The following is a 27,426-nucleotide window of genomic DNA, read 5'->3' as shown; positions in this document are numbered from 1 at the left end:
ATGTAACGTGTTTATGTGTGCATTGCATGGAGGTTTTTTTCCCACTCCAGACTAGACCCCCTTAGGAGCCCAGTCTAGATTGTATTTTTTTTACTCATCTTTTTCCCCAGCGTTTTCCATCAGCGTTCCTGTTCTGTAACCCTGTACACTGTTTGTTTGTCTCATCTTGAACGGGTTTGTGCTGAAAACATAGTTTTGTTGTACTTGTGCAATGACAATAAAGACCTATCTCATCTGATAATCACAGATGTTAGGAGTGTCATTAAAAGTCAAATGTCAAACATTTTCTTGCTCCTGAAGTGCTGTCCTATAAATCAGTGGTCCCCAACCACCGGTCCGGGGACCGGCACCGGTCCGTGACACGCTTGCTACCGGGCCGCATAGAGACATTAAATAATTTATAACCGACCGCATTTTCTCATACTTAACTTTTGCCAGTCCCACCTGACACACCAATAAGCTTGATCATAGATGTATTATAAATCTCCTGATACAAAGTCACCATTTGCTATATTGGTTACATCTTTGTTACATGGGACAATGCTCATTAATAAACATGTAGAATCTAAAGGTGCCAAATTGTAGCCAAAAGCTAGGTTCCATCTAGCTAGGTTGATGACCTAAGATCAGAGCAGATCAGCAACAAAGTGACCATAGTAGTTAAAGTTCATAAGTCAGATGGAAAAGTGCTAAATTGTTGAATATAATAATTGTGCTGAGATACGTGTAGACTGCTAGATGATGCCAGTAAACAACAGCAAAACTTTAAATGTTCCATTGAGAATAGAGATCATTACACACGGAGCTCAAAAATCTTGTCAAAATGTTTTTAGTACGACTTTGGTAAGCTATGAAGCCTCACCGCTTGATGGATTGTCGGCGCATTAAACTAACGAGTATTATTATGGGGTGTGTATAAGGACCGCAAAATGGCACCCATTAGCAGACATATTATCTGGCGTTTTGTTTCGCAATATTACGCATAAGGAACTTTTCTTACCTTCTGGTACCTGCTGATCTGTATTTGGGATCTGCATAAGTCCCGAAAATGTGTGCGCATCCGCCATTGTAGTCCGTGACGACGCCCTAGTCATAAGCTTCTTTTTCTTTATCTTCTTGTTATGGGACATTCATCCTCCGCTGTTGCCATTTCTAATATAAAGTAGTGTAAAGTTCTTACTTGTATCATGACAGCGCTAAAACATACCGGTGTAGTGAGTTTATATTATTCACCCAAGGAACTTTAGTTATTAGAGAGTTCCGGTTGGACGATTTTTCACGGGACACATTTCCGGCGTGGTTGTTGCACTAGTGAGCCACGGATGAGGAGATGCTGCTCCGTTATTGATTGAAGTAAAGTCTGACGGGGAGAAGACTCGCCACGTAAATAAGACCCGCCCACAAAACGGAAGCGACTGTAAGATGATCTGTAAAACATCATCCATGCAACATTTTGACCAAATAACCACCATTACATGTTATGTAGACCACAAGGAAGTATTTTACATTTAGAAAAAAAATCATAATAATATGACCCCTTTAATGCGCCCTATAATTCGGTATGCCTTTTGACTAGGATGGCGGAAGCGGGGATCGAACCTGGAACCCTGGAGTTGCTGGCACGGCCACCCTACTAACCGAGCTGTACCGCCCCATTGAAGCTTAGGGAAGGCTATGCAGAACCAAACTAAAACTGCACTGGTTGTAAAGTAAACAAAAACAGAATGCTGGACGACAGCAAAGACTTACAGCGTGTGGAGCAGACAGCGTCCACAAAGTTGTTGCACTAGTGAGCCACGGATGAGGAGATGCTGCTCCGTTATTGATTGAAGTAAAGTCTGACGGGGAGAAGACTCGCCACGTAAATAAGACCCGCCCACAAAACGGAAGCGACTGTAAGATGATCTGTAAAACATCATCCATGCAACATTTTGACCAAATAACCACCATTACATGTTATGTAGACCACAAGGAAGTATTTTACATTTAGAAAAAAAATCATAATAATATGACCCCTTTAATGCGCCCTATAATTCGGTATGCCTTTTGACTAGGATGGCGGAAGCGGGGATCGAACCTGGAACCCTGGAGTTGCTGGCACGGCCACCCTACTAACCGAGCTGTACCGCCCCATTGAAGCTTAGGGAAGGCTATGCAGAACCAAACTAAAACTGCACTGGTTGTAAAGTAAACAAAAACAGAATGCTGGACGACAGCAAAGACTTACAGCGTGTGGAGCAGACAGCGTCCACAAAGTTGTTGCACTAGTGAGCCACGGATGAGGAGATAATGCTCCGTTATTGATTGAAGTAAAGTCTGACGGGGAGAAGACTCGTCACGTAAATAAGACCCGCCCACAAAACGGCGCATCCTGAAGCGACTGTCAGAAAGCGACTTGAAGATGATCTGTAAAACATCATCCATGCAACATTTTGACCAAATAACCACCATTACATGTTATGTAGACCACAAGGAAGTATTTTACATTTAGAAAAAAAATCATAATAATATGACCCCTTTAATGCGCCCTATAATCCGGTACGCCTTTTGACTAGGATGGCGGAAGCGGGGATCAAACCTGGAACCCTCGAGTTGCTGGCACGGCCACCCTACTAACCGAGCTGTACCGCCCCATTGAAGCTTAGGGAAGGCTATGCAGAACCAAACTAAAACTGCACTGGTTGCAAAGTAAACAAAAACAGAATGCTGGACGACCGCAAAGACTTACAGCGTGTGGAGCAGACAGCGTCCACAAAGTTGTTGCACTAGTGAGCCACGGATGAGGAGATGCTGCTCCGTTATTGATTGAAGTAAAGTCTGACGGGGAGAAGACTCGCCACGTAAATAAGACCCGCCCACAAAACGGCGCATCCTGAAGCGACTGTCAGAAAGCAACTTGAAGATGATCTGTAAAACATCATCCATGCAACATTTTGACCAAATAACCACCATTACATGTTATGTAGACCACAAGGAAGTATTTTACATTTAGAAAAAAAATCATAATAATATGACCCCTTTAATGCGCCCGGTACGCCTTTTGACTAGGATGGCGGAAGCGGGGATCGAACCTGGAACCCTCGAGTTGCTGGCACGGCCACCCTACTAACCGAGCCGTAACGCCCCATTGAAGCTTAGGGAAGGCTATGCAGAACCAAACTAAAACTGCACTGGTTGCAAAGTAAACAAAAACAGAATGCTGGACGACCGCAAAGACTTACAGCGTGTGGAGCAGACAGCGTCCACAAAGTTGTTGCACTAGTGAGCCACGGATGAGGAGATGCTGCTCCGTTATTGATTGAAGTAAAGTCTGACGGGGAGAAGACTCGCCACGTAAATAAGACCCGCCCACAAAACAGTGCACCCTGAAGCGACTGTCAGATGATCTGTAAAACATCATCCATGCAACATTTTGACCAAATAACCACCATTACATGTTATGTAGACCACAAGGAAGTATTTTACATTTAGAAAAAAAATCATAATATTATGACCCCTTTAATGCGCCCTATAATTCGGTACGCCTTTTGACTAGGATGGCGGAAGCGGGGATCAAACCTGGAACCCTCAAGTTGCTGGCACGGCCACCCTACTAACCGAGCTGTACCGCCCCATTGAAGCTTACGGAAGGCTATGCAGAACCAAACTAAAACTGCACTGGTTGCAAAGTAAACAAAAACAGAATGCTGGACGACCGCAAAGACTTACAGCGTGTGGAGCAGACAGCGTCCACAAAGTTGTTGCACTAGTGAGCCACGGATGAGGAGATGCTGCTCCGTTATTGACTGAAGTAAAGTCTGACGGGGAGAAGACTCGCCACATAAATAAGACCCGCCCACAAAACGGCGCATCCTGAAGCGACTGTCAGAAAGCGACTGTAAGATGATCTGTAAAACATCATCCATGCAACATTTTGACCAAATAACCACCATTACATGTTATGTAGACCAGGCCCGGCCCTAACCAATCTGGCGCCCTAGGCAAGATTTTAGGTGGCGCCCCCCCACATCGGCAGTGAAGTGTATATACTCACAAGAAACCGAATAGCTTTGTCTTTGACCTTTTTTTTACTTAAAGAAAGCAAATTAACAATCAGAATAGTTAACAAGATAAAAAAAATATGAATAAATAAATGAATGCAAAAAATAAAAAATGAATATATGAAATACAATATTTTTTACATACATATTGCTTAATTAACATTAATGATGTGCACTTTAACAACTAGGCTTACAACTATACCTAATATATAAAGGGGTGGAAAAGTGACTATTACCTGCAGGGCAAACATTAGCTAACCAGAAGGCAATAATGTAAACAAAAAACACCTGCTTAAAAGATCTAATACAAATGTCCCTGAGGAATGTAAGGTGGGAGTACTGTAATTACCTAACGTTACATTATTATTTTCCATAACAATTTAGCCCCCTCCACAATATTAACCTGACGTTAAAACAGAACTAGCTACTTATTGATTAGCAATTGCCGAATCATGTAACATTAGCTTAATGCTAAAAAGCCAGGTTACTATCACATTCTGTAACAGACAAATAATTTCATGTAGGCTAACGTTACCTACCTGCTACCTCTGTCTTTCTTTTTCTCGTTTCTCCTCCTCTTCTTTTCTCTTTTTTCTTCCCTGGGCACCTGACAGTTTTGGCCGTTTTGACATCTTGTGTTGATTTTTTGATGTGGTGACGTCCAAAAAGAGTCATGATACGGGAAGGGAGGGGGCGCACCGTGCGGGGGGGGGGGGACGTAATATTGTAACAAATAATATTTCTATTATATAGGCTTTACTTTGTATTTTAATTAACGTGGGATTATTTTTTGTATTTAGAAATAATAGTACCAACTTTTTTTTTTTTTTTCTCCAACATTTGTGGCACTGGCGTGGCGCCCCCTGATGGACTGCGCCCTTAGCATTTGCCTATACGGCCTATGCCACGGGCCGGCCCTGATGTAGACCACAAGGAAGTATTTTACATTTAGAAAAAAAATCATAATAATATGACCCCTTTAATGCACCCTATAATCCGGTACGCCTTTTGACTAGGATGGCGGAAGCGGGGATCAAACCTGGAACCCTCGAGTTGCTGGCACGGCCACCCTACTAACCGAGCTGTACCGCCCCATTGAAGCTTAGGGAAGGCTATGCAGAACCAAACTAAAACTGCACTGGTTGCAAAGTAAACAAAAACAGAATGCTGGACGACCGCAAAGACTTACAGCGTGTGGAGCAGACAGCGTCCACAAAGTACATCCGAACATGACATGACGATCAACTTAAATAGCCTTGATTGCTAAAACAAATCAGGTGCGGAGAATAGCGCTCAAGGAAGACATGAAACTGCTACAAAACAGGAGAAGCCACCAAAATAGGAGAACTAAAACACTACACACAGGAAGACACCAAAAAACTCCAAATAAGTGACAGTACTTTGAGACAAGAGCTATAGTCATGCATGGTTGGTTATGGTTTGAATTCTTATCCAACACTTGCGAGAACAACTTTTTGTTGTCAATATCATTTTTTTTTATGTTTTCTGCTGTTGGTTTTCAATGAAAAAAATGTGCCGTGGCTCAAAAAAGGTTGAAAAAACCTAGTGGGTGCAAATGTTCTAGTGTGTTCCAAACACACAACCTGACCTCTTACGGCCGTAGGTAGTTAATGACCAACTTTGACAAGTTTGAGAGAGGAGGAAGTGCGTCAGCGCGACGAGGAAACAGGTAAGACAATCAGTGACAGGAAGCGTTGATTGTCGCACGCCACCTAAAGCGTCTGCAAAGATGTCTGCCTGCGAGTTCGAATCCCTGGAGAAAACTTTGGACGCTCACATACCAGAAGCGGAACTGAAAGAGGTCAAACGCATTCTGTTTGGCAAAGAGACGAGGTAAGTTGAAGAGTGCACTTTAGTCATTGTGCAACTGAGTGGCATGTACCTTGTTTTTCTAGTCCAGCCAGATACTGTACAAGGCAAACATGCAGCATGTTTACAGTATATTAATACTATAACAGCTAAATGATATACAAACCCCGTTTCCATATGAGTTGGGAAATTGTGTCAGATGTAAATATAAACGGAATTTGCAAATCATATTCAACCCATATTCAGTTGAATATGCTACAAAGACAACATATTTGATGTTCAAACTCATAAATATTTTTTTCTTTTTGCAAATAATCATTAACTTTAGAATTTGATGCCAGCAACACGTGACAAAAAAGTTGGGAAAGGTGGCAAAAAATACTGATAAAGTTGAGGAATGCTCATCAAACACTTATTTGGAACATCCCACAGGTGAGCAGGCTAATTGGGAACAGGTGGGTGCCATGATTGGGTATAAAAACAGCTTCCCAAAAAAATGCTCAGTCTTTCACAAGAAAGGATGGGGCGAGGTACACCCCTTTGTCCACAACTGCGTGAGCAAATAGTCAAACAGTTTAAGAACAACGTTTCTCAAAGTGCAATTGCAAGAAATTTAGGGATTTCAACATCTACGGTCCATAATATCATCAAAAGGTTCAGAGAATCTGGAGAAATCACTCCACGTAAGCGGCATGGCCGGAAACCGTGACCTTCGATCCCTCAGACGGCACTGTATCAAAAACCGACATCAATCACTAAAGGATATCACCACATGGGCTCAGGAACACTTCAGAAAACCACTGTCACTAAATACAGTTGGTCGCTACATCTGTAAGTGCAAGTTAAAGCTCTACTATGCAAAGCGAAAGCCATTTATCAACAACACCCAGAAACGCCGCCGGCTTCTCTGGGCCCGAGATCATCTAAGATGGACTCATGCAAAGTGGAAAAGTGTTCTGTGGTCTGACGAGTCCACATTTCAAATTGTTTTTGGAAATATTCGACATCGTGTCATCCGGACCAAAGGGGAAGCGAACCATCCAGACTGTTATCGACGCAAAGTTCAAAAGCCAGCATCTGTGATGGTATGGGGGTGTATTACATCTGTGAAGGCGCCATTAATGCTGAAAGGTACATACAGCATACTTGCCAACCCTCCCGAATTTTCCGGGAGACTCCCGAAATTCAGCGCCTCTCCCGAAAACCTCCCGGAGTTGGAAGCCACGCCCCCTCCAGCTCCATGCGGACCTGAGTGAGGACAGCCTTTTTTCAGGACGGGAGGACAACAGGGTGACAAGAACTAAATCATCCAGACTAGAGATACATTGTATTATTATGTTTATCTTACCTAAAAATAAATAAATTTATTAATTAAAAAAAACTAAAAAACTAAATACATTTTTACTATATTTTGCTAAAAACATAAAAATTAATTGTATTTTATTTTGTATTTTTTCTGACTCCTTCTTACGTCCAGCCATAGAATTATACCGGTACATTAAAATAAACATATTTGAAATAATACATTTTAAATTATCATAATAATTCATTTAAAATGACCATATTTAATTATTTAAAAAATGGCTTGTTTATCAACAACTTTAGCATTTTATTCATTACATTTTGAAGCTCTCAGAAGCCAAGTTATGTTATATTCATGTTATATTTATGCAAGTTTGAAGTATCAATTATCTGAACACAGTTTTGTTTGCATATTTTCAGGATGTATATATATATATATATATATATATATATATATATATATATATATACATATATATATATATATATATATATATATATATATATATATATATATATATGTATGAAATACTTGACTTGGTGAATTCTAGCTGTCAATATACTCATCCCCTCTTAACCACGCCCCCAACCACGCCCCGCCCCACCCCCCAACCACGCCCCCACCCCCCACCTCCCGAAATCGGAGGTCTCAAGGTTGACAAGTATGACATACAGGTTTTGGAACAACATATGCTGCCATCTAAGCGCCGTCTTTTTCATGGACACCCCTGCTTATTTCAGCAAGACAATGCCAAGCCCCATTCAGCACGTGTTACAACAGCGTGGCTTCGTAAAAAAAAGAGTGCGGGTACTTTCCTGGCCCGCCTGCACTCCAGACCTGTCTCCCATCGAAAATATGTGGCGCATTATGAAGCGTAAAATACGACAGCGGAGACCCCGGACTGTTGAACGACTGAAGCTCTACACAACACAAGAATGGGAAAGAATTCCACTTTCAAAGCTTCAACAATTAGTTTCCTCAGTTCCCAATCGTTTATTGAGTGTTGTTAAAAGAAAAGGCCATGTAACACAGTGGTGAACATGCCCTTTCCCAACTACTTTGGCACGTGTTGCAGTCATGAAATCCTAAGTTAATTATTATTTGCAAAAAAAAAAAAAAGTTTATGAGTTTGAACATCAAATATGTTGTCTTTGTAGTGCATTCAATTGAATATGGGTTGAAAAGGATTTGCAAATCATTATATTCTGTTTATATTTACATCTAACACAATTTCCCAAATCATATGGAAACGGGGTTTGTATAATAACAATATTGTTTATATTTATTATGCAGGTCACAGCATGTAAGTATCGGTAGGTTGTGAGTTCAAACCCCAGCCGAGTCATATCAAAGACTATAAAAATGGGACCCATTACCTCCCTGCTTGTCACTCAGCATCAAGGTTTGGAATTGGGGGTTAAATCACCAAAAATGATTCCCGGGCGTGGCCACTGCTGCTGCCCACTGCTCCCCTCACCTCCCAGGGGGTGAACAAAGGGATGGGAAAAATGCAGAGGACACATTTCACCACACCTAGTGTGTGTGTGAGACAATCATTGGTATTTTAACTTTACACATTGAGGCTTTAAAGTGTGTTTTACAAACTAATCGATAAATTCGATTATGAAAATAATCAATAACTGCAGCCCGAGTGAACTATTACGATACATTTGAATGTGTCTCTTCTGCACACAGGAAGTTGGAGCTGCCACCAAGTGCAGTTGAAGCTGCATGCGAGGGTAACTTTGAGCTGAAGGGCTACAGCTTTGAAGCCGAACATGAACAACTGAGGTTGCCAAGAAAGATCCGAGTGGGACTCATTCAGCACAGCACGGTTCTGCCCACAGATGCACCGATTATGGACCAGGTCAGAGAAAAGAGTCTCGGGAACTTGAGTGAAATATACATGAACTCCTGCTGGAAACACGCTGGTCGTCTCCTTACAGGTCAATGCTGTGCACAGCAGGGTTGGGGAAATAGTCCGAGTTGCAGCCATGTGTGGAGTCAACATGGTCTGCTTCCAGGAGACCTGGAGTAAGTGACAACATGACTTGGAACTAAACATGTACAAAACCCAAAACTAGTGAAGTTGGCACGTTGTGTCATTTGTAAATAAAAACAGAATACAATAATTTCCGAATCATTTTCAACTTATATTCAATTGAATAGACTGCAAAAACAAGATATTTCATGTTCACACTAAGAAACACTTTTTTTTTTTTTTTTAGCAAATAATCATTAACTTAAATTTAATGGCAGCAAAAAAGTTGTCACAGGAATTTTTACCACTGCGTTACATGGCCTTTCCTTTTAACAACACTCAGTAAACATTTGGGAACTGAGGAGACACATTTTTTTACTTTTTCAGGTGAAATTCTTTCCCATTCTTGCTTGATGTACAGCTTAACAGTCTTCGGTCTCTGTTGTGGTATTTTAGGCTTCATAATGCGCCACACATTTTCAATGGGAGACAGGTCTGGACTACAGGCAGGCCAGTCTAGTACCCGCACTCTTTTACTATGAAGCCACGCTGTTGTAACACGTGGCTTGGCACTGTCTCGCTGAAATAAGCAGGGGCGTCCATGATAACGTTGCTTGGATGGCAACATATGTTGCTCCAAAACCTGTATGTACCTTTCAGCATTAATGGTGCCTTCACAGATGTGTAAGTTACCCATGTTTTGGGCACTAATACACCCCCATACCATCGACGTCCCACTGGGGTGAGTTTTTCCTTGCCCTTATGTGGGCTTTGTACCGAGGATGTCGTTGTGGCTTGTGCAGCCCTTTGAGACACTTGTGATTTAGGACTATATAAATAAACATTGATTGATTGACAGATGCTGGCTTTTCAGCTTTGCGCCTAGAACAATCCGCATGGTTCTTTTCCTCTTTGGTCCGGAGGACACGACGTCCACAGTTTCCAAAAACAATTTGAAATGTGTACTCATCATACCACAGACCGCATTTCCACTTTGCATCAGTCCATCCTAGATGAGCTCGGGCCCAGCGAAGCCGGCAACGTTTCTGGGTGTTGTTGATAAATGGCTTTGCCTCTGCATAGGAGAGTTTTAATTTGCACTTACAGATGTAGCGACCAACTGTAGTTACTGACAGTGGTTTTCTGAAGAGTTCCTGAGCCCATGTGGTGATATCCTTTACACACTGATGTCGCTTTTTGATGCAGTACCGCCTGAGGGATCGAAGGTCACAGGCATTCAATGTTGGTTTTCAGCCTCGCTGCTTATGTGCAGTGATTTCTCCAGATTCTCTGAACTTTTTGGTGATATTACGGACCGTAGATGGTGAAATCCCTAAATTTGTTGAGAAATGTTGCTCTTAAACTGTTCGGACAATTTGCTCACGCATTTGTTGACAAAGTGGTGACCCTCGCCCCATCCTTGTTTGTGAATGACTGAGCATTTCATGGAAGCTGCTTTTATACCCAATCATGGCACCCACCTGTTCCCAATGAGCCTGTTCACCTGTGGGATGTTCCAAATAAGTGTTTGATGAGCATTCCTCAACTCTCTGTCTTTTTCGCCACTTGTGCCAGCTTTTTTAAAACATGTTGCAGGCATCAAATTCCAAATGAGCTAATATTTGCAAAAAATAACAACGTTTTCCAGTTGGAACATTAAGTATCTTGTCTTTGCAGTCTATTCAATTGAATATAAGTTGAAAAGGATTTGCAAATCATTGTATTTTGTTTTTATTTACCATTTACACAACGTGCCAACTTCACTGGTTTTGGGTTTTGTACGTGCGACTGACTTGCTGACTTCTGCTGTCCACAGCCATGCCGTTTGCTTTCTGCACCCGGGAGAAAGAACCGTGGACAGAGTTTGCAGAGTCTGCCGAGAAAGGAAATACTACACGCTTCTGCCAGGAGGTGACACACAAACATCTCATCACATAGTCTATATTTGGATATATATGAATATCGCCTATATCAGGCCCGGGCAATTATTTTGACTCGGGGGCCAAATTTAGAGAAAAAAATGTGTCTGGGGGCCGGTATATCTATTTTCAGGAACACTAATACAAAACCTCACAATAATGTCTAAATGCTAAAAATGTTATGATAGGCTGCCTTAAAAAACGGAATGGAATTTTACATTTTTTTACTGAATGAGACACCCACAATGTACATGAAAATAAAGAATGTGGGATTTACAATATTAACTAAAAAAAGAAAAAACAATATTAACTATGAACAATGAAACATACTGAAAACATATGAAACTGTCCTTAGAAAAAATCCCAGCCTTTTTCTGAGATTTTTTTTTTTTAAAGTACAAAAACGGGACAGGCTAAACGTCTCACCTACTTTTTACCCTCTTTCGATTTTGTCGTTTTTTTTCCTGGTCGACCAAAACACCCCCATCTCGTTAGTAGGTGCGCCATGACTTTAGAGGCGGAATTTAAAAAAAATGTGTCCAAGACACAATGAGCTACTGTGTGACACAATCATGGCAAAGAACGTCGCACCCCCTCTCGATTGACATATTTTACAATTAAGTGAAACGCAACAAAAATGCAACAAACAGCAAAATATGAACGCAAAAAACCCCTAAAAAACCCCCACCTACAATCTGATACATCTGATACATCACTAAGCTTTAGAACTTTGTTGTAAAAATCTCCATCCGCGTCTGTCCCTGACACCCGCATTTCAAATAGATTACCATAGTAACTACTTAGGTGACCATAGTAACTAATTAGATGACGGGAGGTGGGAGGGGGGAGGGGGGGCGGGGTTGACGTGGTTAAGAGGGGAGGAGTATATTTACAGCTAGAATTCACCAAGTCAAGTATTTCATATATATATATATATATATAAATTAAATAATATATATAAGAAATACTAAGTCAAGTATTTCATATATATATATACACATACACATATATACATATATATATATGTATATATATACAAGAAATACTTGACTTTCAGTGAATTCTAGCTATAAATATATATTTATTTTATTATATATATATATACTGTATATATATATATATATATACTGTATATATATATATATATATATATATATATATATATATATATATATATGTACATAAATAAAATAAATACTTGAATTTCAGTGTTCATTTATTTACACATATACACACACATAACACTCATCTACTCATTGTTGAGTTAAGGGTTGAATTGTCCATCCTTGTTCTATTCTCTGTCACTATTTTTCTAACCATGCTGAACACCCTCTCTGATGATGCATTGCTGTGTGGCACGCACAAAAGTGCTTTCATCAAATGCACTAGATGGCAGTATTGTCCTGTTTAAGAGTGTCACAACATTGCTGTTTACGGCAGACGAACTGCTTTACGGTAGACGAAAACGTGACTGCTGTTGTTCTGTGTTGTTACCGCGCTGGGAGGACGTTAATGAAACTGCCTAACAATAAACCCACATAAGAAACCAAGAACTCGCCCTCCATCATTCTACAGGTATAACGTGATTGGGCAGGTACGCTGTTTATATTGTGGGACCTGAGTCCGCCTGAATTTCGGGAGATTTTCGGGAGAAAATTTGTCCCGGGAGGTTTTCGGGAGAGGCGCTGAATTCCGGGAATCTCCCGGAAAATCCGGGAGGGTTGGCAAGTATGATAGTAACTAGTGTATCATGCAAAAGTACAGATTCATTGAAATACTTTGTATAGTTCAAGACTTGCGGTCATTAGAAAACATCACTGCACATCATAATGGCAGCTACACTTTCCATCTTAAAGATCTAAAAAAATTATTTGGGAATGTCCGGCGGGCCAGATTGAAAAGCTTAACGGGCCGCATGTGGCCCCCGGGCCTTAATTTGCCCAGGTCTGGCCTATATGGATTATTGTTGAATCGGGGTTTAGACTCGATTCCCTCTAAATCGCAAATGGTTTCCTTTCTGCACAAAGACATCAAACCCATTCATCACAGCTAGACCAACCTACTCAGTGGCCTAGTGGTTAGAGTGTCCACCCTGAGATCGGTAGGTTGTGAGTTCAAACCCCGGCCGAGTCATACCAAAGACTATAAAAAAATGGGACCCATTACCTCCCTGCTTGGCACTCAGCATCAAGGGTTGGAATTGGGGGTTAAATCACCAAAATGATTCCCGGGCGCGGCCACCGCTGCTGCCCACTGCTCCCCTCACCTCCCAGGGGGTGATCAAGGGTGATGGGTCAAATGCAGAGAATAATCTCGCCACACCTAGTGTGTGTCTGACAATCATTGGTACTTTAACTTTAACTTTAACTTTAGAACAGACAGACTGAGCCAGCGGGTCCTCTCTCAAGACCAGCATCAGTGACCTCTGACCTCACAAATGTGCTTCTGAAGAATTAGAGAACAATGTCCACAGATGCACCAAAACAATGCAGAAAGTATTACGAGATGAGTGGAATTACAGCTAAAAAGGGAGTACTCTATTAACTAAAATTGTAGATTTTCAAAGGTTCAGCCCTTTTTTGTTTTGATTGATTGAAACTTTTATTAGTAGATTGCACAGTACAATACATATTCCGTACAATTGACCACTAAATGGTAACACCCGAATAAGTTTTTCAACTTGTTTAAGTCGGGGTCCACTTAAATTGATTCATGATACAGATATATACTATCAGCATAATACAGTCATCACACAAGATAATCATCACAGTATATAAATTGAATTATTTACATTATTTACAATTCGGGGTGGGGGGGGGGTTAAGTTTGGTTGGAATCAACACTTCAGTCATCAACAATTGCATCATCAGAGAAAATGACATTGGAACAGTGTAGGTCTGACTTGGTACATATGTACAGCAAGTATTGGACACAGAGAGAGAGATCAGAAATTATAAGAAAAAGTGACTACATTTGATTGTTTACATTTGATTATGTACAATCCGAGGAGGTATGATGAGGAAGGGAGGGTGTTAGTTTAGGGTTGAAGTTGCCTGGAGGTGTTCTTTTAGTGCGGTTTTGAAGGAGGATAGAGATGCCCTTTCTTTTACACCTGTTGGGAGTGCATTCCACATTGATGTGGCATAGAAGGAGAATGAGTTAAGATCTTTGTTGGATCGGAATCTGGGTTTAACGCGGTTAGTGGAGCTCCCCCTGGTGTTGTGGTTATGGCGGTCATTTACGTTAAGGAAGTAGTTCGACATGTACTTTGGTATCGGGGAGGTGTAGCGGATTTTATAGACCAGGCTCAGTGCAAGTTGTTTTACTCTGTCCTCCACCCTGAGCCAGCCCACTTTGGAGAAGTGGGTAGGAGTGAGGTGTGATCTGGGGTGGAGGTCTAGAAGTAATCTGACTAGCTTGTTCTGGGATGTTTGGAGTTTAGATTTGAGGGTTTTGGAAATGCTAGGGTACCAGGAGGTGCATGCGTAATCGAAAAAGGGTTGAACGAGAGTTCCCACCAGAATCTTCATGGTGCTTTTGTTGACCAGAGAGGAGATTCTATAGAGAAATCTCGTTGGTTGGTTGACCTTTTTGATTACCTTGGTTGCCATTTTATCACAGGAAAGATTAGCCTCTAGAATGGAACCTAGGTAGGTGACCTGACCTGGAGCGATTTACCGGTTTTTGTCACACATCTGGTGGGATTAAAGGGTAACTACAGTTTTTCACTGGAGGTTTTTGTCATCTCCTGCCAAAACCATTTCATCTTGCGCCTCCTTAAAGTGCTAACCTGAGGAAGTACTCCTGACACTTTGAAAACGGGTACAAGGTGATATAAAGCAGGGACTCCTAACTGTTTTGACCTCGGGAGCAAACTTTTCCACTACTACTCCAATATTAATTAACATTCAATATTCAATAATTATATCTAACCCTACTTACAGTTTAACAGGATACACCTTGTCAAATGATATGAGAAAGATTATCATCAAGTCTTATAGGTCAGGCTGAATACAAATATAAATACAAATAATAATAATAAATAAACCTTACAAATACAATAAGGTCCTCTGTCCCAAAGGGACATTGCGGTCCCTAATTAAATATACTGCAAAAGAAGTGACTTATAAAAACTGATAAAAAAATTTGGATTTACATTTTACATTTACACAGTGCTAGGATCAAAATAAATTCTAACTAAATTGGTAATATATTTGTTAAATAAACTGTCAATTCAATTTAAGTGCAAATGAAAATACAGCTTCACCACTTTAGTCATAATTTTGGCGCTTAAGAACCTTCTCTACGACTTTAGCTCCAGACTTCTTCTCTTTGTTTGATACTGTTGTTACTGCCACAAGTAGTAGAACATTGTATTACAACTTAGGTGTATTACAACTATGGTTATGAAACACTAATATAAAGTACAAATTTGTAGGATTTTGACGATACCTTAAGGGTACCTGCAAGATTTAAAATGACATAGATTTATAATAATAGATTTTATTTGTAAAAAGCACTTTACATTGAGTAAACAACCTCAAAGTGCTACAGTGTATTAAAAATAATAATAATAATAATAAAAAATAAAAATATAATAAAAAACAAATAAAAATAAAAACTACAACAGCCAAATAGCTAGAACTAGTATGCATATATCTAAAAAAAAAAAAGTAAAAAAAAAAAAAAGGGGGTTTTAAGCCTTTTTTAAAAGCATCCACAGTCTGTGGTGCCCTCAGGTGGTCAGGGAGAGCGTTCCACAGACTGGGGGCGGCGGAGCAGCATTGTTCGTAGCTTTGTCCTTGGAGGTTGGAGGAGCGGAGGTGTCGTGTGGAGGATTTGGGGGTGAGTAGTTATTTGAGGTAGAGGGGGGCATTTCCATGGAGGCACTGGTGGGTTAGTAGGGAGACTTTGAATTCAATCCTGAGTGGAACAGGAAGCCAGTGAAGGGATTTGAGAGTTGGTGTGATATGGTCATATTTCCGCACTCTCAATACCTATTATTATTTTTTATTATAATTAGCAGTAGTAGTAGTATTTTAAATAGGGCATACTAATAGCATATTTATAGTTAAGGCATTTAGAGTCATTAATAATAATGATACATTTTTTGTTCTTAGCACCTCTGATTATTGCCATCATCTCTATTCTACTAACGTATATTCTTTATTTTCCAACATGATTTAGTAATTTCCTTCAACATTATGCTTATTGTTTTGTATCAGCTATTTAAGAGGATCCTGCTACGTGAAGAACTTTGTGCTGCGTAAGGTTGGGTTGTAACGGGTGTACTTTAACTGGTACAAATTGATGAGTAACACAAATGGACCTGGACTGAAGGGTATAGAAATGTTTGATAATGCATTACTTTTGTCGTAAAACAACAACCCACCAACATTGTGATTATCTCGTTCAGCTTGCCAAAAAATACAACATGGTCATTGTGTCTCCAATTCTGGAGCGGGATGAGATACATGACACCTTGTGGAACACTGCGGTGGTGATATCAAACTCTGGAAATGTACTGGGAAAGACCAGGAAGAACCACATTCCCAGAATTGGAGACTTCAATGAGGTCAGCACTCAAGTCTTTTACATGATGTGATCCCTCGCAGACAAAAAGAATGTTCTCCTTTTCTTTGCTCTCAGTCCACATATTACATGGAAGGCGACACGGGCCACACTGTGTTCCACACACATTTTGGGAAGATAGCTGTCAATATCTGCTACGGGCGCCATCATCCGCTTAACTGGTTCATGTACAGTATGAATGGAGCCGAGGTCATCTTCAACCCGTCGGCTACTGTTGGAGCCCTGAGGTAATCTTTACTGCCATCAAGGAACACAAAGATACGACAAACTACTAACAAGAAAAAAACATTCAAATGCGACTCAGACATTATTTCTTTGATAGAAACCTATAAGGATTTTCCTCTTTTCTGACTTATTAATGTTTTTACAATCATAAACACTGGCGTTGAATAATGCCAAAATATCAATGCGCTGATAAAACATACACAGTTGTGCTCATAAGTTTACATACCCTGGGATGAATGATAACACAAAAACCTTTCTTCCACTCATGCTTAAAGGGGAACATTATCACAATTTCAGAATTGTTCAAACCATTAAAAATCAGTTCCCAGTGGCTTATTATATTTTTCGAAGTTTTTTTCAAAATTTTACCCATCACGCAATATCCCTAAAAAAAGCTTCAAAGTGCCTGATTTTAACCATCGTTATTTACACCCGTCCATTTTCCTGTGACGTCACATAGTGAAGCCAACACAAACAAACATGGCGGAAAGAACTGCAAGTTATAGCGACATTAGCTCGGATTCAGACTCTTAAGCGATTCAACAGATTACGAATGTATTGAAACGGATGGTTGTAGTGTGGAGGCAGGTAGCGAAAACGAAATTGAAGAAGAAACTGAAGCTATTGAGCCATATCGGTTTGAACCGTATGCAAGCGAAACCGACGAAAATGACACGACAGCCAGCGACACGGGAGAAAGCGAGGACGAATTCGGCGATCGCCTTCTAACCAACGATTGGTATGTGTTTGTTTGGCATTAAAGGAAACTAACAACTATGAACTAGGTTTACAGCATATGAAATACATTTGGCAACAACATGCACTTTGAGAGTGCAGACAGCCCAGTTTTCATCAATTAATATATTCTGTAGACATACCCTCATCCGCGCTCTTTTCCTGAAAGCTGATCTGTCCAGTTTTGGAGTTGATGTCAGTAGGCCAGGGAAGCTAGGGTCGATAGCTCGCTCGTCTGCGGGAACAAACTGCCGCCATTGCTTGCCGTGCTACCGAGGTCCTTTGTCCCTGAATTGCTCACACACTCCGGCAGATTCAATGGGGGTCTGGCGGCAGATTTCTTTGACTTTATCGTTGGAAATGCATCTGCTTTGAGTGTCGCAGGATATCCACACATTCTTGCCATCTCTGTCGTAGCATAGCTTTCGTCGGTAAAGTGTGCGGAACAAACGTCCAATTTCTTGCCACTTTCGCATCTTTGGGCCACTGGTGCAACTTGAATCCGTCCCGTGTTGTTACACCCTCCGACAACACACCGACGAGGCATGATGTCTCCAAGGTACGGAAAACAGTCGAAAAAACGGAAAATAACAGAGCTGTTTTGACCCGGTGTTTGAGAAAATGCCTGATTGCTTCCTGATGTGACGTCACAACGTGACGTTATCGCTCCGAGAGCGAATATTAGAAATGCGTTTAATTCGGCAAAATTCACCCATTTAGAGTTCGGAAATCGGTTAAAAAAATATATGGTCTTTTTTCTGCAACATCAAGGTATATATTGACGCTTACATAGGTCTGGTGATAATGTTCCCCTTTAATGGTTGTGTGAAGCTATTTAACAACTGCGTTTACTCTTTTTAAATCAAAATGACAAAAGAAAGTACCCAAATGACCCTGATCAAAAGTTTACATACCCCAGTGACTTTGATCTGATAACATGCACAAAAGTTGACACAAACAGGTTTAAATGGCTAATCAAGATTTCAATCCTCACCTGTGACCTGTTTGTTTGTAATTAATGTGTGTATGAAAAATTGTGGTGTGGCTGTTTCAAGATGCACAATAAGGAGGCACTTGAAGAAAAATGGGCTGCATGGTTGAGTGGCCAAAAAGTCTCAATTTTGGTCTCATCGCTCCAAATTACTTTGTTCCAGAAGTTTTGAGGCTTGTCTCTGTGCTGTTTGGCGTAATGTAAGCAGGATACTTTGTGACATTTGCGCAGAAATGGCTTTCTTCTGGCGACTCGACCATGCAGCCCATTTTTCTTCAAGTGCCTCCTTATTGTGCATCTTGAAACAGCCACACCACAATTTTTCAGAGAGTCCTGTATTTCAGCTGAAGTTATTTGTGGATTTTTCTTTGCATCTGGCAGTTGTGGCTGAAATCTTTGCCGGTCTACCCGAATCCCTCATTTCCACTTCTTAATCAGTGTTTGAACACTGCTGATTGGCATTCTCAATTCCTTGTATATATTTTTTATACCCCTTTCCTGTTTTATGCAGTTCAATTACCTTTTCTCGCAGATCCTTTGACAATTATTTTGCCTTCCCCATGACTCAGAATCCAGAAACATCTGTGCAGCACTGGATAAAAGATGTAATGGTCTGTCAGAAGCCCAGAAACTCACTGACCTTTTATACACACACATTAATTACAAACAAACATGTCACAGGTGAGGATTGGAACCTTGATTAGCCATTCAAACCTGTCTGTGTCAACTTTTGTGCATGTTATCAGATCAAAGTCACTGGGGTATGTAAACTTTTGATCAGGGTCATTTGGGTACTTTCTTTTGTCATTTTGATTTAAAAAGAGTAAACACAATTGTTTGCCAATAAATAGCTTCACACAACCATTACGCATGAGTGGAAGAAAGGTTTTTTTGTGTTATCATTCATATTCTCTGAAGAATGGCCAAGAAATCATAAATTCTCCCAGGGTATGTAAACTTCTGAGCACAACTGTATTTATTCGGTCTGTGGTTCGTAAATCTCAAACGTCGTACAATGGAGGTTTCAACTAGTCTGCATTTTCTAGTATATGCTCTCTGCCAGGCTGCTCCCCTCTGTTCTGATCTCTTGTCCCGCCTGCTCTGATGTCTATGAAATAAATACTTTAGTGTTTCTGACATTTTACACGGGACTGTTTTGGTACCCATTTAGTTGTCCTAAAATGTGTACAAGACAGCTCCAACCTGAACTAGTTGTTATCTAAAAACATCAGCAATGGCTTGCCAAGTTGCACTTGATCTATGCCAGCGGTTCGTTCTTCTTAGTTCTCTTGTGTCTTCAGTGTGCTAGTAACGCTACGTCCTTTCTGCAGTGAGCCCATGTGGCCTATTGAGGCCAGGAATGCAGCCATCGCTAACCATTGCTTCACCTGTGCAATCAATCGAGTTGGCACGGTAAGTCACAACGACTCAAAAATGATTGAGGCTTTAACCTATCTCAACAAGTTAATGATGAGAGAAAATAAGTCACTATCATCATCAATATTCTTACTGTGGTTTGGTGATTGGGACATTTGTTCAATTCAAATCAATAACTCACTTTGTTTCATGCAGGAACACTTCAAAAGTGAATTTACGTCTGGAGATGGAAAAAAAGGTAGGATATTAAGAGCATTTGAAATATTGAAATCAGTTACTTCTATAGAGTTAGATATATTAAAACCTCTAGAACAGACCTGGGCAAATTAAGGCCCGGGGGCCACATGCGGCCCGTTAAGCTTTTCAATCTGGCCTGCCGGACATTCCCAAATATTTTTTTTAGAACTTTAAGATGGAAAGTGTAGCTGCCATTAATGATGTGCAGTGATGTTTTCAAGTTACCATAAGCCTTGAACTATACAAAGTATTTCAATGGTTAGAATCTGCGCTTATGGATGATATACCAGTTACTATGGTAATCTAATTAGTTACTATGGTAATCGAATTAGTTACTATGGTCATCTAATTAGTTACTATGGTAATCAAATTAGTTACTATGGTAATCTACGTCACAGCAACTCAGACGAGGCACCAAGCAGTGTGGGAGGGAAGTGTTTCCACAGACGCGGAATGAGATTTTCACAACAAAGTTCTAAAGCTTTGTGATATATTAGATTGTAGGTGGGTTTATTTTGTACCCTTCGTGTTCATATTTCACCGTTTGTTGCATTTTTGTTGCGTTTCAGTTGATTGTAAAATATGTCGATCGAAAAAGGGTGTGGCATTCATATTTTGTCAATATTCAGTGTTTTATCCTTCATAGAAAAATGAAAAATTACATGACGTTTTTTTAAGGCGGTCTGTCATAACGTTTTTAGCATTCAATCAGACATTACTGTGAGGTTTTGTGTTAGTGTTCCTAAAAATAGATATACCGGCCCCAAGACACATTTTTTTCTCTAAATGTGGCCCCCCCGAGTCTAAATAATTGCCCGGGCCTGCTCTAAAGGCTTAATGGCTACATGCGTGGACAGAACCTTTTAGCTCTTATTTCCAAAATTTTGTACACTACTGAATTGGGGTCTTATGGCCGCTTATGTGGACACTTATACTGCCATCTGGTGGTGTCAGAAGAGAATAACATACAATGGAATTTGGGGGGGGGGGGGGGGGGGTGTAAAAATAAGAATTAGCATGTGAATAAGCATGAAGTACACATTTGTGTACTTATGGACTAAGTACATCATATCAAAAGATGATTCTTACTTTTTTTCTAATTAGGGTCCAATAAGCCCAAATAGCAAAGAGAAATAAAAAAAAGCATGTAAACAAACAGCGTGGGCCTTAAGAGGTTAATATTATTAAGGCTGTTGGGCAAATATGAATGTCAGTGCAGTTCAAAACTTACTAACATCTCTGTAGCATTTTCCTAAAAAACAGCAGAGCACTCTTGTCCTAAAGAGGATATTTGACTAGCGTTTTTGAAATTTTGCTGCAGTATATGCAGGTAAGATCAAATTGTGAATCAGGGTGTCCAAACTAGGGTTGTACAGTATATTGGTACTAGTATAGTATCGCGGTACTAATGAATGAAAAACGGTACTATACTCTGTTTGAAAAGTACCGGTTTCCAATTATTATTATTATTATTTTTAAAGGGCATTGCTGGTTTTGGTAGCAGAGGAGCAAGTTCGGCAGCGCACACACACAGAGTACTTACAAGCAGAAACAGTGTGTAGACAGAAAAGGGAGAATGGACGCATTTTGGCCTAAAAACTAACAATGTAGGTGAAGTTATAACACTGAAACGCCCTCAGGAAGAGGTGCTTTAAGACATGGCTAGCTAGCTAGCAGCGAACGTCCATTTGCAGTCGGCAGTGTTTTAGCTACTTCTAAATCTCTAATCCTCGTCTCCATGGTGACAAAGTAAGTTTCTTACAAGTATCATCCCTGCAGTACGAGGAATAGCTAAACATGCTTCACTACACACCGTAGAAGGATACAACAGCTCACCGGCATCACCGCTAACAAAAGCTAGCGCGCCTGAATGTAAACAAATGCCAAGGGTGGATCTACACCTGACATCCACTGTAATGATACCAAGTACAAAAGCGGATCTAGTCGATACTACTATGATTACATCAATATTTTTTATCGTCACAAAATGAGGACTTTGAATATGACCAATGTATGATCCTGTAACTACTTGGTATCAGATCGATACCGGAATTTTTGGTATCATCCAAAACTAATGTAAAGTATCTAAACAACAGAAGAATAAGGGATTATTACATTTTAACCGAAGTGTAGATAGAACATGTTAAAAGAGAAAGTAAGCAGATATTAACAGTAAATTAACAAGTAAATGAATCATAATTTTTTACAGTTTGTCCTTTATAATGTTGACAAAATAAAAGAATGATAAATGACACAATATGTTACTGCATATGTCAGCAGACTAATTAGGAGCCTTTGTTTGTTTACTTTCTACTAAAAGACAAGTTGTCTAGTATGTTCACTATTTTATTTAAGGACAAACTTGCAATAAGAAACATATGTTTAATGTACCCTAAGTTTTTTTTTCAAAATAAAGGCAATGATGCCATTTTTTGTGGTGACCTTTATTTAGAAAAGTATCGAAATACATTTTGGTATCGGGAAAACCCTAGTCCAAACTTTGAAACGGCCATATGAAGTACACAAATATTAAAGTATAAGGGAGGTATTAGGATTAGTGGTTCTCAAACATTTTTCACCACGTACCACCTCAAAAAAACCTGTCCCTTAAGTACCACCATAATGACCAACATTAAAATACAGTAGCCTAGTAGGCCCCCCAAGTATTAATAAAACAAGGCAGAGTCTTAATTTAACAAGAATATTTCATGTATTTTGGCACTGCAACTGTACACACAGTTTGAACAGTACCACTGTGTTTGAATATTCAATTAGGGGATTCTTTGGCGTACCACTAGATGGAGCCTAGTACGCATACCACAGTTTAAGAATCCCTGATTTAGTTTTTCGCTTATTTTGAAGGGAAGGGAAGGGAAGTGGGGCATTTAATATGTAATGGATTGTATTTCTGGCAAATATATATGTCAAAAACTCAATAAACACTTTTTTTTTTTTTTAAAGAATCACTGATTTAGATAGATTTTAAAAATGCAATCACATATCAGTCAATATTTGCTGTGTGGACATCTTAGCATCACTATAGCAGATTCTGTACGGTTGCACTAACAACAATCATAACCCATGTTGGAATGTTTACAGCTCACCATGACTTTGGACACTTCTATGGATCCAGCTATGTGGCAGCTCCTGATGGCAGCCGCACACCAGGACTCTCTCGGACCCGCGATGGGTTACTGGTAGTAGAAATGGATCTCAACCTGAACCGTCAAATCAGCGACAAATGGAGCTTTAAGGTAAACAAACTCAAGGAGATTACTCAACTTATTGATTCCTACTTTTAACACATTTGTGCTTAAAGGGATATTGTGAGAGTTTTACCACAGACCAAATGGAACACTTTTGTCATGTTTTACCCCCTAAAATACTACTTACAATGTCACATATATGTTCCATTGGGTGTAGTACTTTGAAGAGAAGGCAGTAACTATGTAGTGACGGGAATGGTGTGATGTGTTGTGAATTATAATTGATGGTGTGGGCTGCAGAGTATGATGGGCCGTTAATGACATTATTCAGAATTACCTCTTACATACACTACTGAAATGCTCTCACATAAACAACTGAAATGTTTTTCTCTCACATAAGCAACTGAAATGTTTTTCACACACACACACACACACACTACTGAAACACTCTTATACACACTACTGAAACACTCTTATACACACTACTGAAATGCTCTTACATACACTACTGAAATGTTCTCACATAAACAACTATTTCAGTAGTGTGTATAAGAGTGTTTCAGTAGTGTGTATAAGAGTGTTTCAGTGTGAGAGAAAAACATTTCAGTTGTTTATGTGAGAGCATTTCAGTAGTGTATGTAAGAGGTAATTCTGAATAATGTCCCTAACGGCCCCTCATAGCAGAGGGAAGTGTGGATAAATGATCAGCAGCAATGAGCATGTTTACAAAAGAAGCCTACCATTATGGCTACTGGCAATGCATTGTGGGAAACGTGAGACCTCTAAAACAGCGCTATATTAGCGAACACAGATAAAAAGTTGACTTGTTCACAAGCACCTATTATTCATGTCCAGCCAGCATTAAAATACGGTCATTTAAAATAGTTCAAATGTATCGAGCGTCTCATTCACGTATTAGCTATTGTGACAAATACGTCACATCAGGTTTTCCATAGCAATTTAAATGAATGGCTGGCTAAAACTAAGCCTGATAGCGATATTTTCCTGGCTTGTTTTATGTGAATTTATCGAAAAGAATATTGCACAGTTGAATTATTTGACATTTCGTTAAAACATTAAAATTGTTCAACGGCTTTAAAATGATCTTCCATTGCAAAAAAAACAAAACAGTTTTGAACATTAGCTTGCTTGCCTGACACAGCTGCCACTTTGGGGAAGCCACAAGCGTTGCCAGATGGGAAATGACAAATTATCGTCCAGTAAGCTTAAACCGATTTGGCGGAAAATGATCGTACATGCGCGATTTGATGTTGCTCAAGATCATCTGCTACAGTAAATACCACCAACTGTGTGTAGTAGTACAGTTTATGAGGCAGTTTTATCTTTAAACAAGTAACAGTGCCAAAGTATGCCAATTTCCGTACATATGGTAACGCCGAGCCATAAAACCAATTATCGTATTTTTCGGGCTATAAGTCGCAGTTTTTTTCATAGTTTGGCCGGGGGTGTGACTTATACTCAGGAGCAACTTATGTGTGAAATTATTAACACATTACCGTAAAATATCAAATAATATTATTTAGCTCATTCACGTAAGAGACTAGACGTATAAGATTTCATGGGATTTAGCGATTAGGAGTGACAGATTGTTTGGTAAACGTATAGCATGTTCTATATGTTATAGTTATTTGAATGACTCTTACCATAATATGTTACGTTAACATACCAGGCACGTTCTCAGTTGGTTATTTATGCCTCATATAACGTACACTTATTCAGCCTTTATTTATTTGAAATTGCCTTTCAAATGTCTATTCTTGGTGTTGGCTTTTATCAAATAAATTTCCCCCCAAAAATGCGACTTATACTCCAGCGCGACTTATATATGTTTTTTCCTTCTTTATTATGCATTTTCGGCCGGTGCGACTAATACTCCGGAGCGACTTATACTCCGAAAAATACGGTAGTCATAATTGGGTTAATATTGCTTCTTTATGCTTTCTTTTTTTTAGTTTATTGTTGGTATGAAGCTTTTTTGGTGTAAATACCACTGGGATAAAAAAACAACAGAACTGTGATTTAAAAGCCTTCCAATAAAATGTATATTCTGTTTGTGTAGATGACTGGGCGCTATTCCGAGTATGCAGAGGAGCTCACCCAAGCTGTCAGACATGACTACAAGCCCAATGTAGTGAAAGAATAGCTCACAAAGCCTCTAACGCACGTTGATAAACCTCCACAGTATGAAACTAAAATGTTGTCATTTGTGCTTTATTTTAAAACATAAATTAAACCCACTCTGTGTACTGTATATGTCATGTTTAATTTAAACAGTATATAATAATTCCATGTGAAAGGTGTAGTGCAACTTTACACCAGAATGACAAGGATAATAACCAGTGAGGATGTGATACAATGTTCTCTTACTTGGAGAATGAATACAACGTTTAGTCCCTTTTTGTCGAAACTTTGTTCTGTCTTTGATGTTTCCATGACACCAAATGTTTTTTCACTCATGAAAACATAAAAAAAACAAGAGAATAAAACAGAGGAGTTCATAGTCAAGTGTGTTCTTCTTTAGGCAGAATTTGCTTTAAAATATTTCATTGAATTTCCCTTTGGGGATTAACAAAGTGTTATCTGTGATTGGACCGTGTTCCATACACGCACTAGAAACCTGCACAATCTAACGAGAAATTCCATCAATCCAAAGATAAGCACAATGCTCAGTTTATTTCACAAACCCCAAAACCAGTGAAGTTGGCACGTTGTGTAAATGGTAAATAAAAACAGAATACGATGATTTGCAAATCCTTTTCAACTTATATTCAATTGAATGGACTGCAAAGACAAGATACTTAACGTTCGAACTGGAAAAATGTGTTATTTTTTTGCAAATATTAGCTCATTTGGAATTTGATGCCTGCAACATGTTTAAAAAAAGCAGCAAAAAAGATTGGGAAAGTTGAGGAATGCTCATCAAACACTTATTTGGAACATCCCACGGGTCAACAGGCTAATTGGGAACAGGTGGGTGCCATGATTGGGTATAAAAACAGCTTCCATGAAGTGCTCAGTCATTCACAAACAAAGATGGGGCGAGAGTCACCACTTTGTCAACAAATGCGTGAGCAAATTGTCCAACAGTTTAAGAACAACTTTTCTCAACCAGCTATTGCAAGGAATTTAGGGATTTCAACATCTACGGTCCGTAATATCATCAAAAGGTTCAGAGAATCTGGAGTAATCACTGCACGTAAGCGATGATATTACGGACCTTCGATCCTTCAGGCGGAACTGCATCGAAAAAGCGACATCAGTGTGTAAAGGATATCACCACATGGGCTCAGGAACACTTCAGAAAACCACTCACAGTAACTACAGTTGGTCGCCACATCTGTAAGTGCAAGTTAAAACTCTACAATGAAAGCCAAAGCCATTCATCAACAACACCCAGAAACGCCGCCGGGTTCACTGGGCCCGAGCTCATCTAGGATGGACTGATGCAAAGTGGAAGGGTGTTCTGTGGTCTGACGAGTCCAAATTTCAAATTGTTTTTGGAAACTGTGGACGTCGTGTCCTCCGGACCAAAGAGGAAAAGAACCATCCGGATTGTTCTAGGCGCAAAGGTGAAAAGCCGGCATCTGTGATGGTATGGGGGTGTATTAGTGGCCAAGGCATGGGTAACTTACACATCTGTGAAGGCACCATTAATGCTGAAAGGTACATACAGGTTTTGGAGCAACATATGTTGCCATCCAAGCAACGTTATCATGGACGCCCCTGCTTATTTCAGCGAGACAATGCCAAGCCACGTGTTACAACAGCGTGGCTTCATAGTAAAATAGTGCGGGTACTAGACTGGCCTGCCTGTATGTAGTCCAGACCTATGTGTGGCGCATTATGAAGCCTAAAATACCACAACGGAGACCCCCGGACTGTTGAACAACTTAAGCTGTACATCAAGCAAGAATGGGAAAGAATTTCACTTCAAAAATGTGTCTCCTCAGTTCCCAAACATTTACTGAG

General features: G+C 39.9%; 2 protein-coding genes across 2 annotated transcripts in view; one reads left to right on the top strand and one right to left on the bottom strand.

Annotated features, from left to right (window-relative positions):
* The first annotated feature begins 5,617 nt into the window (after window positions 1–5,617).
* LOC133623043 (beta-ureidopropionase-like) lies at window positions 5,618–25,962 on the top strand. Its single transcript, XM_061985963.2, has 10 exons — window positions 5,618–5,894; window positions 8,869–9,040; window positions 9,120–9,207; window positions 10,971–11,065; window positions 16,490–16,648; window positions 16,723–16,892; window positions 19,948–20,029; window positions 20,189–20,231; window positions 23,330–23,484; window positions 25,517–25,962. The coding sequence occupies exons 1-10, from the start codon at window positions 5,791–5,793 to the stop codon at window positions 25,598–25,600; spliced, it is 1,152 nt and encodes a 383-aa protein (XP_061841947.1). The 5' UTR covers window positions 5,618–5,790; the 3' UTR covers window positions 25,601–25,962.
* The window catches only part of LOC140676624 (protein GUCD1-like), a 20,278-nt gene continuing 17,910 nt past the window's right edge, over window positions 25,059–27,426 (bottom strand). Inside the window, exon 7 of the transcript XR_012050744.1 lies at window positions 25,059–25,152. The gene's annotated coding sequence lies outside the window, so the exon portion shown is untranslated. The remainder of the gene's footprint in view (window positions 25,153–27,426) is intronic.

Source organism: Nerophis lumbriciformis, linkage group LG12 (assembly GCF_033978685.3).
Source record: "Nerophis lumbriciformis linkage group LG12, RoL_Nlum_v2.1, whole genome shotgun sequence".
Classification (NCBI taxonomy): Eukaryota; Metazoa; Chordata; class Actinopteri; order Syngnathiformes; family Syngnathidae; genus Nerophis; species Nerophis lumbriciformis.
The sequence above is the reverse complement of the archived record's forward strand: the minus strand, read 5'-3'. Positions and strand labels throughout refer to the sequence as shown.